Genomic DNA, 15,353 nt, shown 5'->3' on the forward strand with positions numbered 1-15,353 from the left:
TATTGACGCGGGGGCGGGACAGAGAGGGAAGTCTCTACTGCGCATTTGCGAGTGAGTTCGGTCACTCGCCATTTATATGTTTGATTTCATGAACAGCATTTCTCTAGTTTGGCCAGCAGGTGGTGTATGTTTATGTTTAAAGCTGTCACAGAAAAAATGACTGTTCCTTCTTTAGTTTAACACTGAGAGGAAGTAACTCACAGTGATGAGGCCAGCTACTTTTAAAAAATGTTTTTCTGGGATCTGATTGGCCCAGGAGCTCAAATTCAGCCAGGATGTACTGGCTTTTTCTCCAGTCTCAGTTTGGAAGTAGAGAGAAAGTTCTCTTTACTGAGACCTGTCCCTGTGAGAAGTTATATTCTGTAACCTGTGAGCAGCTATATTTCCTGTACTTTCCAGGCACTATCGAGGTAGTGATAATAATTTTAGATAGTTTTATAATTGATCCTTATTCAGCTACCTATTATTTACCTGTTTTTGTTTTATCTGTTTTTATGGTTCACTGTTCAATATTTTTTTGACAATAAACCTTTTTTTAGTTTATTGACTCTGTCTGGACTAAGAATCCTGGTGGTTTGTGTGTTGGATCTGTGAGTGCTTTCTAGGAACTGTGGGACCACTGGGAGTGTGGCCCCAGTAACCTAGAAATCACCAGGGATAACTTGTGGGTGGGAGACTCGCCCAGAGGCAAGTGGAACCTAGTGCATGGGGGTGGAGGGTTGCCAGTGCAGAGTACAAGTGGCAGGTTCAGGCAGACCTGAGCTGTGCTGGGGATAGACCCTCTAAGTGGCCACAGGGTTAGCCACAGGTGGGTGGCTAGGCGGTTCATGACAGTGTTGCTATATTCAACTATGGCCTGAAATCCAGGAGGAACTGGGTACAATAATCTTATAAACTTCAGCGATGTTCTCTTTTTGGCTCTTGGGGCCAGGGAGGACTGGGGGTGCCAGATCTTAAAAAATACAAACAAGTTTGTCTTTTACATCATCTCCGGGTTCATCTACCTTACTGATTTGGGATTGAAGAGTGCGTATTTTCACCCATGTCACCTAAACTATCTTCCCCATGCAAACTTGGCATGGATTTCTATTCTGTTTAACAGAAGTGTGCTATTACATTCTGGCACTTGTGGACAGAGATTCTCTCTTTGTGGCAGCAGGAACCTTCTTGTAGCATCTTTCTCCCTATCGGTGGCAATGTTTTCCCCTGGGATGAATAATGGAGCTTTCAGGCGGGATATCAAGGGTATTTTCTTATTGGAGCATCTGGTTAAAGTGGACGGGTCCTTTTGTACTTTTCAGGATCTGAAGCAGCGTTACGGTCTTGGTCTGTATGATACTTTTGCCTATCTTCAACTTTTTCATTATTTGTCTTCTTTTCTAAACCCCATTTGGCACTGAGCTTTAGTGTTCACATTCGGGAGTTTCTGGAAGGGGATGTCTTGGGACAGGTCTCGATTTCATGGTTTCATAAGATACTTATTAAACACTCCCCAGCCTTAGATTTGGGCGAGGTGGCTGGATGGTGGGAGCAAGATCTGGGTAGGCCTTTTAGGATTGAGATTTTATTGGCAGCAGTTTGCAGGATTCCTCAGCTGGTCCATAGTGCAGAGTTGCAGGAAAGTCATTTTTGGACTGTGTGTAGAACCTATTTTTCTCAAAAAATAGAGCAATGTGGATACCCCCAACTGCCTAAAATGTTGATCGACTAAGGCCTTTTGGGTTGCTATTTTCTCCAATCAATTTTGGGCAGCCCTGTCTGGGTCACCCTAGATGGGGCTCTATTTAGTTCAGTCAAGACTCTGAGAGGGATATCACTCGGGGAAAAGCTTTTTGTGGTCAAGTCCTGAACTCTAGGGAAGACGTGCACTCTCAGTCATTGGTTGCAGTCCTCTCCAAAGTCTATCTGGTATTGGAGAAACAAGCTGCATGAACTTATGTTATGGGAATCTCAAGGGGCCCATTTTTTCCTCCAAGCAACAAAAGAAGCTTCTTGAGGTGTGGGGGAGCATAATTCCAATGGCTATCCCCTAGAGCACACAGCCAAGTCTTAAAATTATGCTCCCACACCTACCTGAGGACCAGAAATCACAGGAAGCGCCTAAGAAATCATGGAAAACTTATTTTAAGACTTGGCCATGATTTCTTAGGCGCTTCCTGTGATTTCTGGTCCTCAGGTGGGTGTGGGAGCATAGTTTGGTGTGGATTTGGAGTTCTAAGGAATGAGGCTCCAGACTGAGGATTGAGTTCTGGCAATGTATTGACCAAGCTAAGGGTTTAATTGTTGGTAGGACTGTGGACAGAGAGTGTTAGGTCTGATTACTGTATGCTTACTGTTATATTATTATTAATTTATTAGGATTTACCACCTTTTTGAAGGAATTTACTCAAGGCGGTGTACAGTAATTTGTTATTAAACCTCAATAAAAAGATTTCAACAAGTAACAGGTAAAGGCACTTTCAAAATCAATAATTTGACTAAAGTGCACACCTTCAAATGTTTGTTCAGATCGATGTTGCCTGGTTTTAAAAATGGAAGGCATCTCCCTAATCAAAGTACTAACTCTCTCTGTATTGAGCTCAACAGAAAGAGACATGATGTGGGTTACAAGTCAATCACTGTCTTGAGCAGAATTACTCACTTATTGGTTGTCAGGTCCACTTTTAGGAAGGTGATGGACTCATCCTGTTCTGGGATCCTGTTCAACCCACAGTAATCCACATCTTCATCCTAAGAGCAGGATCACACATACACAAAGCGTCATGGAAGGACCATAATATGAGAGCTAGGAGAACCACAGCTCCACATCACTTGTCAGACACAAGACGGTGGCACCTGAACCAAAAGGTTATACCTACACCAGTAGGCTGAGATGTGACAATACGCAGGTTCTGTGTCTTGGAGATAAGAACTTATGCTAAAACCACATTAAACATTGAAGTTAATTTGAATTTGAGGTATATATTTCGCCTTTCCAAATTTGTGTTGTCTGCATGGCTGGGGGCGAGAGGAGAGGTGAAGTATGTCAGATGTCTAATTTTGGAGACTCCAAATATTATGTTTGTGCAGAGGCCCAAGAACAGCACCTAGTGGTACTAGTTACAGATTTCTTTGGTAGAGTTGAGCAAAGAATACTGGATTGTTTGGACTGGATTTAGCTCAGGTCTTTTCAGTAATAGTCAAAGGCGAATTACATTCAGGTGCTATAGGTATCCCAAAATTCTGTATAATTTACAATTTAAGTTTGTACCTGAAACAATGGAGAATTAAATGTCTTGCCTAAAGTGACAAGGAGCTCAATGGGATTTGAACCCTGACTTTCCTGGTTCTCAGCCTGATAATGTAACCACTCCTCCAAAGAGTTTTCCTGGAGACAGAGCAATGAACTGCCTCTGCCAACTGTTGGGCATGATGGACCATTCAAGTCTTTATATACTGTCACTTACTATGTTTGAATGTAACAGATGCTGAAATTACAGAGAAGCACCGGCATAGAGAACAAGCCCTATGGTCTTACCTGGTAAGTGGGGAATCCTTCGTTCTTGGTTCTGTCCAAACTGAATCCACACTAAGCAGAAAAATAAACTAATCATTATCATAGTTATAAAGCATTAGTAGGCATGCGAGCAATCAGACCATTCCATTTTCTGCATTTGGTAGGCGAAACACAAGTTAAAACATTTTTTTTTTTAATTTATGAATGAGGAAGGAGTCAGGTGTTAGCAGGTATAGATTACAGGTCTTGAAGTTCTACTACCAAACAGTAAAACACTGTGAAAATCAGTAAATTATGTTGATATTACTTCACCGCTGCTTTTTAAAAAGAACAGTACTAGAAAGACAGAGAGATTACTGCTGCTAAAAGGACATTCTATGCCAGAATCACAGGGTGGCTAAACAGCAAAGTAAATAACACATATATCAAAAATACATATAAATCACTTTCAAAAGCGAAACCTGAGAAAAAGGCACACATTTAAGCCAAATTACCCAGAGACATTAACCTACAGTTTTAGATTGGTAAAGTCCTGTAGAGTATATTGGAAGGAATAGGTACCATGAAGTATGGAGTATAAGGCGAGGATGTTAAAGGGGGGGGGGGGGGGAGAGGGAGGGAGAAAATGATAAAACATTGATGATGGTTATGATGTTTGTATGTAAATATGACGTGTATTCCAATTGTAAAATGTTAAATTTAATGATTCTGTTCAGAGTGTTGACTCATCAATAAAAACCATTAAAACATAAGCCAAATTACCAATCTGTTTTAGCAAGCATGTAAAAGCAAACTGAAAACTTAGATACTCCTGTATTACAGTAAATATTTAGTCATCCACTAAACCAGTGCTTCTCAACCCCGTCCTTGAATCACACCTAATCCTATCAGGATATCTATAATGAATACGCATACCAAGGAGGTAGTGCAGCTGAGAACCTCATTCCACTCACCCCATCCTTTAGCTCTGTCTGTAGTGAACAGGTGAACTACCCTTAGCTCTGAAAAAAGGTAATCTGGATGCATTACTTCCAGCCAATTATAGACCTGTCGCTAGCATCCAATTTTTAGCTAAACTGATAGGGCTCTTTCTCTACAATTAAGAAATTTCACAGATAAAATGAATCTTCTCTGTCCCAATCAACTGGGATTTTCAGAATTACATAGTACCAGTGAAATCCAGTGGAGGGGGGGGGGGGTAGAAATCACCCTCATTATTTCTTTGGATATCCATATGGCTTTTTATCTAATTGACCATTCTCTGTGGTTTGGGTGACACTGTTTTAAAGTGTTTATTTCTTTTCTAGCAGATCGGACTTTTGCTGTTTCCTTTAATTTGTCAGTTTTAGAGAAATATTCTTTGGCTTCTGGGGGTTCCTTTATCTTATTTAATCTATTCTGGAGCATTCCTCACACTTTTGGTGCAAAAGGGATTGACAGTTACTTTTTTGCTTACAACATACCATTAGTCTTTTTTACCAAACACCCTGACCTTTCTCCACTTAAATATCAGTAGTAGCCTCATGGTTGGAGGCTAATCGTATAAACCTTAACCCTTTGAAGTTTAGTGCTATGTGGGTTACAGGCAGGGCTGGCTCAAGGGACCATAGCTCCCTGAGCCAAACGCCCCCCCCCCCCCTCCCCGGCCTACCTTTAAAGGCAGTTTTCCTCCCCTGAATACTGGCAGTGTTTTACCTAATACTATCCGCATCAGCCCCTGCATCTTCCTTCTGCCGCGCCCCTGTGCTCAAGGATGGAAGGAGAATTAGGGAGAGCGCTATAGAAGTGATAAGTAGTAGTAGTAGGGGACTCACAAAGTACAGGGTAGACAAATTATATAACAACAGTATGTGCCAGGTCTATTTTGAAACACCATTATCCAAATTAAAAGGTGGGAACCTCATAAGTTGGCAACCTGGAATGTGGGAGGGGATAAATTACCCGATTAAGAGGAAGTGGATACTGAACTGTTTGCGTGATAAGCAGTTAGATATTGCTCTACTATAAGAACTCAAATTGGAACCCGGAGAAAAGCAAAAAAAAAAAAAAAAAGGCAGGCACTGGAATAGAATATATAACTCTTCAGGTAGCTCCAAAACAAGGGGAGTTGCCATACTGATAAATAAAATAGACCCTTAGTAGAATATGATATTGGGAATACGTCTGGTTGATGGGAAGAATTGTTCAGTGGGAAATTACGATAATGTTTATACTTCAACAGGTAATAAGGGTTCTATTTTTTCTGACTTGTTAAAAAGTATTCAGCAGAAGGGACATGCAATATTATTGGGGGGGGGGGGGGGGGGGGATATGAATGCAACTTTGGAGAAATTTAACAGGTCTAAAAACAGGTAGAGTGAGATTAGAGAAGGGAACCATTTAAACAGATGTCTTCACTTATATGCTCTGAAGGATGTTTGGAGAGTACACAATCTGCTAGAGAAGAAAATTATGTATTTCTCTGGCAGACACACCTCCTAATCTAGGATTGATTTCTTCTTTGTAGACAAAAAAACAACATATATATATATATCTGTAGGCCTGTGGTCTAACTTATGTACTCATCCAATTAAGGAAGAGGAAGGGAAGAGCAACAACGTGGAGGGCTAATACTTGATTAAGTAACCCTGCTACCCAAAAGGTTATGATAGAAAAATGGAGATAATATCTTACACTAAACGATACAGGTGAAGTCTCCTTGGGAGGAACATGGGATGCTGGGAAAGCATACATGAGAGGTATATTAATCCAACTAGCCTCCAGCACTCAAAAAGCACAAATGCAAAAAAAGACAGGCCCCGGTAGAAAGTTTAGCGTTTCAGTAGGTATTCTGGCCCATTTCCTTTAAGGGCCTTATGGTTAATGTATTAAATAAATAAATATGATGTATTGCTAGGTGCCCCACTTCCCAAACCTATGTATACGCAAATGTGGTTGTCTTTCCGAAGCCAGGAAAGACCCATCCTCATGTGCAATGTATAGACCAACAGCTCTGCTAAACAATGATTTTTGCAAAAATCCTAGCCAACAGATTGGATAGAATTCTCCCCAGACTTATTCATAGTGATCAAACTGGGTTTGTTCAAGAAGGCAATTTGGAGATAATGCTAGAAGGGCTATACATTTAACTGATATCATTACTAAAAGATGTGAAAAAGTCCTCTGCATCACTATAGATGCAGAACAACTGATTGACAGGGTGGAATGGCCATACTTATTTGAAATTTTCAAAGATTCGCTAAACCAGTCAATATTTTTCACCCTTGTTCTCAGTGAATATACATCGTGTCTTTCAGCTTTTTCTTCAAGACATTCATATATTCTTATTCAAAAGTGACCTCAGTGATGTTCACCGCCCACCACCCTTACAGGCTTTACGTTGCGATATATACAAACAAACTCTTCATAGGTACACCACTCCATCTATGAATTTTTATACATTTTTATATTCTTAAATTTTAACCAAATTACTTTTTTATTTCGTCGGACTTGGGGGTATTACTGTCCGACATGCATGTTTTGCTCAAACAAGCGAGCTGTCTCAAGGACCTACCCCTAAAACAGAAAACACTTGAGACAGCTTGCTTGTTTGAGCAAAACATGCATGTCGGACAGTAATACCCCTGAGTCCGACGAAATAAATAAGATAAGTAATTTGGTTAAAATTTAAGAATATAAAAATGTATAAAAATTCATAGATGGAATGGTGTACCTATGAAGAGTTTGATGTTTGTATATATCCATTTAATGCACTTAAGAATTACCTCCCATAGTCAATGGATTATTTTACTTCTCAGAGATAGAATGGAGAGGGCAGATTTTAGGCTCTGCAGAAGCCTGTTGTCCCAGGGCTCCAAGTTACCCCTAAATCAGTTACAAGAAATCCTGCAGTGGAAAATCCCATTTTATCAATACTTACATGGCAGGGATTTTCTAGTGGGCAAAGATGTTAAAGACAACTTACAAATGGATCCCAATAGAGTAGACACTACTCTGTTCAAATCCCCTCAATGCAAGGGATTACTTTCTAAAGCTATATGCATCACTAGACAATCCTCTGTAAAGAAGGACTGGGAAGTGTGGTTGGATAACTGTGTGATGATGAATGGGTTTGTATACACCAATATGCCCATAAATGCACTATTACTACTAATTATAATAAATTACAATATTAAAATACAAAGAAATTACTAGACCCACATTAAGGGGGATGGAGGTAACGGACCATGCTGGAAACAATGTGGACAGAAAGGTACATTTGAACATTTATGTAGGACTGCCCAAAAATCCAAAAGTGTTGGCGATTGGTGTGGGACAAGAGCTTGGGCAGTGTAAGGACTGGACTCTGAACAAACATGCATGCCTGTTAGGTTTGTTACCAAATTGGTCTGTCGATACGGGATCTCCCAAAGGGGTGTCATCTGCTCATACTGGATGCAAAAATAGGAATTACCAGAACATGGAAAGATGACTCAGGCCCATTGCTGGCTCTGTGGCAAGGGATCATAAAAATCTCCCATTATTTGACATGCTAACTTTGGAACTTTGTGATCGTGGACATGACTATACTAAGCTGTGGAAAGCTATGCAGTTTTGACCATGTCTCTGAGATAATAGACCACTGATGCTCATGAAGAGTAATTGCAGTACAATAGAACTTACAGGGTTAAACCCCTATATACGTTTAGGTTGCAAACTATTTTCTATGCAACTACGATTCACAATAGCACAGTTTACCATCATATGGGATAATACCACTGTTGTGTAACTTAAAAGATGGGCCTCTGGGATTACTTTCTGTTCGTGGGTGGAAAGGGGAAAATGTGGATTTGGGGTGAGCATTTTCTATCAGGGCATCTCAATTGTTCACCTATTGTATTCCACTGAAATCTGACTAAGAACTAAGTTTTATAAAAAGTGAGATGTTCAGCTGCACTATGGACTTCTTTTCTGGAGGGCTCACAATCTAAGTCTATACCTGAGACAACAGAGATCATAAAGTGGGGGGGGAAGGGGGGGGGGGAGGGCAGCAGGATTTGAACCTCATGTCTCTGGTTGTCAGCCCAGTGCTCTACTAGGCTACTTCAAAATATCCAACCCCTTCCAGAGGAATTCAGGATTCTCTCATTCTGCATATATGAAAAATCTTTACATGAAATTAGAGATTAAAATTCCAACATACATGCATGTCATATTATGATATTCTACGTAGACGTGTTGGTTAGGAATATATTTTTCTACATTCTATGATCACCTACCAAAAAACATACATTAAGTGTCAGACAGTTCTCCCTCCAGGTTTGCCTCTGCCCATAAGTTAGCATGTGGTGCTGATGTATTGTAAAAGGATTGATTGTAGCTACTGCATTTTCAACACCAGCTGGTCTTTAAGCTGCTTTATTTTCTTTCTGGAGTTTTTCTTAATATTTATGGGTAAGTGAAAAAGGAAATCACTGTAATCCCCCCCTTCAGGATCAACATGTTTATGGAGATATGGTGACGAGAACTGCAGGCAATACTCAAGGTGCAGTTGCACTACGTACATTTATCATTTTTCTTTTTCATTAAAAAAAAAAGTTAGCAAAATCTTGTGAGGGCTACATGTTCTACATTGTAAACCTTTGTCTACACTAATGCAGTTCACCTGGAAAGCAGGATCAATGGAAAGACTGTTGACGTTAACCACCATGAAGCCATTCTTGAAGAAGCCAAAAGTGTTGAGGTGAACTTTCCGGCGCACATCATCCTAAGAAGAAATAGGTAGCAAGCAGGCATTCCATAAGCATAAAATAGTTTGAGTCTCACTTTAATAAGTTTTCAAGAAATCTATTAGCAATATGCTTTCCCAAAAAAAATAAGTGAAATCTTAATGACCGGTAATACCAGCATGTAAAACACCTTTTCAGCCAATAGTACATTATCTAACAAATGTGAATGCCAAAAAGGATTCTGCAAGAGACCAGAGTTTGATTCTCCAGTTAGGTGTTCAGTTTCCTCACAGGGCAGCTGGAGATATTATGGAGCTTTTAGAGCAGGGGTGTCTAACCTTGGCCTTCGCCAGGTCAGGTTTTCAGGATTTCCCCAAAGAATATGCATGTAGATTTCATGCATATTCATCAGGGAAATCCTGAAAACACAACTAGATTGTGGCCCTCGAGGACTGAGATTGGACAATCCTGCTTTAGTAGAAGAGCACCAAAATCATTGTGTAACTGTGACACTTAGGGGACAGTTCTATAAAGTGCACCAAAATGCCGAATGCTGAGTGCAAATTCTATGATGGAATCTGGGCACTGGGATTTCATTATAGAATACTACATTTATGTTTTGTTTATTAAAATGTATTATATCGCCCCATCTGTACAAGCAGGTAAGGGCGGTTTACAAAAACTAAAATATATATAATGTAGAGGAAAAAAAGCCAGAGAAACAGAGAAAAGGAATTCCATTAGGATAAGAAAGAAAAACAAACCTGGGAAAAGAGTTAAGACAAAAACAAGCTGGGATCCCTTGTCAAGAAAAGCATCACTGAATACCAGAGTAGAAAGCAATAGTGAAATAAAATGATTTAAGTGAAGACTTGACTCGAACTTATTGAAAAAAGGTTCAGAACGGATAGAAGGTGGTAGATTATTCCAGAGATTAGAGCCAAGAAAATAAAGGGCAGAATGACGTGTACATTCTAAGTGAGCCAATCTTAGTGAAGAAAGTACTAAGCGGTGAGAGCTGAGAGAACGCAAGGATCTAGAAAGGGTATAAGGAATTATCACAGATGAAACGAAGGATAATCAGTATGGTAAATTTTATGAACAATACAGAGTATCTTGAATAAAGATACTATACAATACCATTGAGTGTACACCTACCACTTACACACATGGATGTTACATTTTTATTTTCACATGCATCAAGTGCTAGTATTCTGAAACTTCAATGCATAAAGGATGCTCACATTTAGGTGCTAAAGGTTACAGAATTAGGGAGCTAATGGGCAAATTTAGAGTAGGGGGAATGCTTGGCTCTCAGCTAGGAACTGTGGCAAAAACTAGGCCAAGTTAGAAATAGGAGTTGTAGTTGCAGCTCCTTTTCCATCACACTAATAGCAACGCACAATGCTATACAGATATATGTAACAAGAAGTCCCCCTTGTAAAGGCTGCAATCAAAACAAATGAAGTTATCAGTCTTTTACCCTGTATTTAAAAACTGATTGAAAAAAACCCCAATAACATCATGATCAGCAGCTGGGGGGAGGGGGAGTAAAGATCTGAAAGCTGGATTTGAATTCACAGCATTATATAAACATACCAGGAGGCTTATTTTCAAAGCACTTAGCCTCCCAAAGTTCCATAGAAACCTATGGAACTTAGCCTCCCAAAGTGCTTTGAAAATATGCCTCCAGGTCTGCTTTTATTTTCTGAGTGTCTACTTTCATACATGTATATCCCTAGGCAACTTGAAATTTAATTGTGGGTGGGAAGAAGCACACGGCTGAAGGTTTGCCTAGGGTGCTTAATACCCCTGCAGCAGCCCTAAACTCAGGAGTTGTGAATAAAGGTTCATAGTATTATAACTGAATAACGGCTGATTCTGACTTAGCTAGAAGGAAAAAGTACTGTGATATCTGTCAGTGTACTTTAAAAGTTAATGAAAATAAAGCAAACAAAAAAATATAAGGTGATACATTTTTATTGGACTAATATTTTTTCACTAACTTTCAGGAATTAGAAAGAGCAGGAGGAAATGACTCAGGAAATCTGACCTGAAGATGACAGGTAAGCAGATATTCAGGCACAACCTAAAGATGGTATTCTTATTTCATTGACTTATTCTTTTGTTGCTTAGTTAACAAAAACATGAATCCAGAAAAAATCCAATAACTAACCAATATTATATTCCTGAAAGTGAGGCCCCACATGTCTGGTTAAAAAGAAATAAAACAAAGACGTTTACTATAGCAACGTGTTCTTAAATAGAAATTCCCCTAACTGCACAGTACAAAGTGACCAATAACTACCCAGTAACATTTCAAACTCAGTTTACCTGCCTTAGACGAATGTAAATTTGGACAAACATTGCTATTTTTAAGTTATGCACTACTGTAATCAGTTCAACATTAAACAAATTGCACGTACTATACAAGATGGCACAACACTTACTTTCAAAACAAACTACCTATATAGTTGTTTATAAAAAGCATATAACAAAATTGGTTCCAAGCCAACTAACAAATAAATGGCTAAGGAACGCCTTTGCTTGACTAACATACATGGCTGCACGATTACTTAGTTACCAGATAACACCAGGGAACACTTTAGTAATACCATAAGCTAACTTTCCGAAATTAGTCTGGTGAAAAAAAAACATCATATAAGCCCGATCCTGTTGCTCATTGCCATTAATTCATTTTTTTCTTTTATTAATAACACTCCCCTTAAACACTATAATTTAAAAAACGTTAAAGCTTGGAAACCTATATCTGACTTGGCTCAGTCAAGAAAAGCCCAAACTTTTTTGGCTAGTGCTGGGCCAATTGCGCTCTGTACTAACAGGCTGACCGAGGCGAGTCCTTCCTAGCCTAGGGCACACCTGGGAAGAGAGCACGAACACCAGCACTACTTCAAAGACTGCATCGCATGGGAAATCCCACGGACTCTTACCTTCAAAGAGAGGTGATGAATGCGGGCCTGAGCCACTGAAAACAAGAGCTGGAGGAGAAACAGCAGTATCGGGACTGCGGCAACACCAAGCGCCATCTTCACTCCAGCATCACAACTATCACATACTTCCCTGGAAGGGGAGGTGAGTGTAACCGGAAGTGACTGCACAACTCCTCCTCCTCCCTTTCGATGACGTGCAATTGTAGCAACAACTGACGCTGTGCGCGTTAGCTTAGCTATCGATGCGTGTTTAAAAAACATGTTTGGTTTCCTTTCTTTTCCTTACCATTTGTTAAATTATAACCGTAATATAACGATTAATTCGCTAATTGTAGACTGTAGCTTGTGCAAAGTTTTATCTTAAAAACCCGGATTTGTCAAAGACTGGTGGTTAACTGTCGTCTGCAGACAGCCAGACAGACACACATTGCACTAGAAATATATTTCTATCTTGAGTAGCTTTTGGCAGAGCAAAATTAAGATAGCTGATTAATAAATTAATTTTATTTATTTATTTAAAACTATGATGAACTAGTTTGACCTACAAGGGTAGGGGGCGCAGTAGACAAACATCTCTCAATTAACGTTCAGGCTCCCAGTCTGGCGACCCCCACATTTTCATAATTGAACAATCGTGAACACACAAACACCATATAAAAATGTAGGTTAAAAAGGATGTACTGATGGTCAGAGATGATGGCGCTATTCTTTTGTTTTGACTGCAACTGCTCTTTGCTGCATCACCCCCAACGGAAGCCAGTGGCCTAGGCGACAGTCTAATCTTGCCTAATGATCGTGCCTTCCCTAGATGCGAGCTCCTGGCTGACTCGTTTTTCAGTCTGTCCCCGTGACCCGTCCCGCAGGCGGTGCTGCGGCGGCAGGGGGAGGGGCTTGCGCTTTCTCTCCAGGCTGGTCACGTGCCTGAGCGCGCGCCGGAGCTGTCACTTGGGGCTGCTCGCGCCCTGCTACGGCCGTGGCTGCAGCTGCCTCCCGGTCCTGTGGAGTAGAGGGAGCCGTGGAAGGGGGAAAGAGAAGAGGGGTGGGGACATTGTGTGAAGGGAGGGGGCGGCGGCACAGTAGCCACACAACCGGCGGGATCCTGACATCATGAGCTGGGGCACGGAGCTGTGGGTGAGTAGTGGCGGCGGGGGAGGGGGTTTCGGCCGCTTCTTTGTGTTGCAGGCATTAGAAAGAGGGGCTGCGAGCTCCGCGCACACACGGCCTGGCTGAGGGGCTCAGCGCACAGAGGGAGGGAGGCGGGTCAGTTGCACTCATCGCCGTTCCCAGGCATTGAACAATAACCGCCTCCGTCCCCCGGGAGTGAAGGGGATGTAAGTAGCAGACAGCTCTGAAAGTGGATGACACCGGGCTCCTTTTTCACAGCAGGAGCTGTAGCCATCAGCTACAGGGAAAATCTTGTATCCCTTGTGCAGGGTTCGTCCTTTGTGCATTACATGGTTCAGTTTAGTAACGGTGTCTGTGCTTAAACTCGTAAAACAGTACCTTTGTATTGATTGTGTGAAGCTAGTTGTATTCGTAGTTCTCCAGGGGATAAGCTAGGAGCAAAACTGCATTTTGCTTTTATTCCAGGAATCTCTGCATGGCAATCTGATCGTTAAGACGGAATCTTTATACCTGTTCAGTAGTATTTGAAGTTAAATTAGCCGTTTTGGAAACGCATTGCTTGCCTGCCAGGAAGCTAGGTTAAGAATTCTCATCTGATGGATAAAATAGGATTAAAATGGGAAAAATTATGGAGTGCATGTTTTATTTGGTAGTAGAAGCCGGGTTTTGTTTGTTTTGTTCATGCTTATTGTTTTTGGAAAACGTGCTTCTGCTATGATTTCTAGTTAGTAAAATGGAAGGAGAGAGATGTGAGAAATTAGAGTCCAGTCCCATAATACGAAGAATAGCATAGCCTGTACTCCAAAATTTGTACAAGCAGATACATGGAGATCTGTATCAAACTGAGGGGACCCTTTTACTAAGCCTCACTAAAAAGTGGCCTGTGCTGTTTTTAGCATGTGGATTTACCATGTGCTGAGGCCACTTTTAGCAAGCATTTAAAATGGCCACAATTTCGAATTTCAATTTGATGGCCATGTGCTAGTTTCCCCATTAGCACATGAGCCCATACTGCCACCTATTTACTAGGTAGTAAGGGCTCACATTCTAACCCCATGCTAATCAGGCAGCACATGGCGATTTACCTGCACTGTCTGATTAGCTAAGGGTACACCTATGCTTTGCTTCCAAACATGACCCCACACTAAAAAATAAAACCTATTTTTTAGCACATAGGTAGTGCGAGCTGATCCCAGAGCTACCTCAGAATGCCTGAGCACGTCCCATAGTAGTGCTTTTTAGAATGCTTACAATCGCTCAGTGAAGTGCCCCTAAGTGCCTAGCAATTTAGTTGTGTTGAACGTCTGCTGTTTTTTTTTAAATCTTTGATTAAGCACACAATGTGGTTTCATTTCTGTGTTTTTAAAATACATCTAATTATACAGTAAACTATGTTTAAATGCTTTTAAAATATATATATTTATAATCATGTTGTGCTTTTGTAGAGTTCAGTAATAAACTTTAAGAACTGTTCTTGAGTACTATTTCCTTTTTTAACTAGCAGTGGCGTATAGGAAGAGCTAGTGCAGGGCCAAAAAAATTGAGATGCACAGGAAGGCAAGCCAAAAAAAAACCTTGCTAGGCTATGAGTTTTATTAATTTAAGGTTAGTTGCATGCTTTGCGCTAGTAGGCTATTCTGGTATAAGTATGCATTGACTTCTATATTGGACCAGAGGATTAAAGTGTGAGTTGCTTTCACAACTGAAAAGTACATGCAAATTTTTTTAAAAATCCTTTTGTGATGGTACCTCTCTGCTGTACCAACGTGTTCAAGTTTATAATCTCATAATATATGGAGGTTTTCCTTCATTGGTTAGTTACTACCATCTTCAAAAGTGGTTTTTGAGTTTTGTATAAAGAACCTCAGTAAGAGAAGTAAAGTGCGTTCTCAAGGCATCAGTTTTACTGTGTAGGACCAACAAAGATTGGTAACTGTATAATGATTTTTAGCAACAAAATACACTAAATAGATTCAAAATTGATAGAGGCAGATGGAACCTGAATAATTTGTGTACTTCAAATTGTTACATAAACCTTCAACCCTCTACAAATGATCCCTTATCAAATGTTTT

General features: G+C 40.4%; 2 protein-coding genes across 10 annotated transcripts in view; one reads left to right on the forward strand and one right to left on the reverse strand.

The window, feature by feature from the left end:
* GPR107 (G protein-coupled receptor 107) overlaps positions 1–12,355 on the reverse strand; it is an 88,184-nt gene extending 75,829 nt beyond the window's left edge. The window contains exons 1-4 of the mRNA XM_030207846.1: positions 12,156–12,355; positions 9,141–9,242; positions 3,518–3,568; positions 2,642–2,730 (exon numbers count right to left, since the gene is read on the reverse strand). Of these exons, the coding sequence (XP_030063706.1) occupies positions 2,642–2,730; positions 3,518–3,568; positions 9,141–9,242; positions 12,156–12,251 (338 nt within the window). The 5' untranslated portion in view covers positions 12,252–12,355. The remainder of the gene's footprint in view (positions 1–2,641; positions 2,731–3,517; positions 3,569–9,140; positions 9,243–12,155) is intronic.
* Positions 12,356–13,129: 774 nt separating this feature from the next.
* The window catches only part of FNBP1 (formin binding protein 1), a 203,271-nt gene continuing 201,047 nt past the window's right edge, over positions 13,130–15,353 (forward strand). For 3 of the 9 annotated variants that reach the window (XM_030207836.1, XM_030207839.1, XM_030207841.1), the window contains exon 1: positions 13,130–13,286. In XM_030207836.1, the coding sequence (XP_030063696.1) occupies positions 13,263–13,286 (24 nt within the window). In that variant the 5' untranslated portion in view covers positions 13,130–13,262. The remainder of the gene's footprint in view (positions 13,287–15,353) is intronic. The other 6 variants (XM_030207838.1, XM_030207837.1, XM_030207842.1 and 3 more) reach the window with 3 other exon arrangements.

Source organism: Microcaecilia unicolor, chromosome 6 (assembly GCF_901765095.1).
Source record: "Microcaecilia unicolor chromosome 6, aMicUni1.1, whole genome shotgun sequence".
Classification (NCBI taxonomy): domain Eukaryota; kingdom Metazoa; phylum Chordata; class Amphibia; order Gymnophiona; family Siphonopidae; genus Microcaecilia; species Microcaecilia unicolor.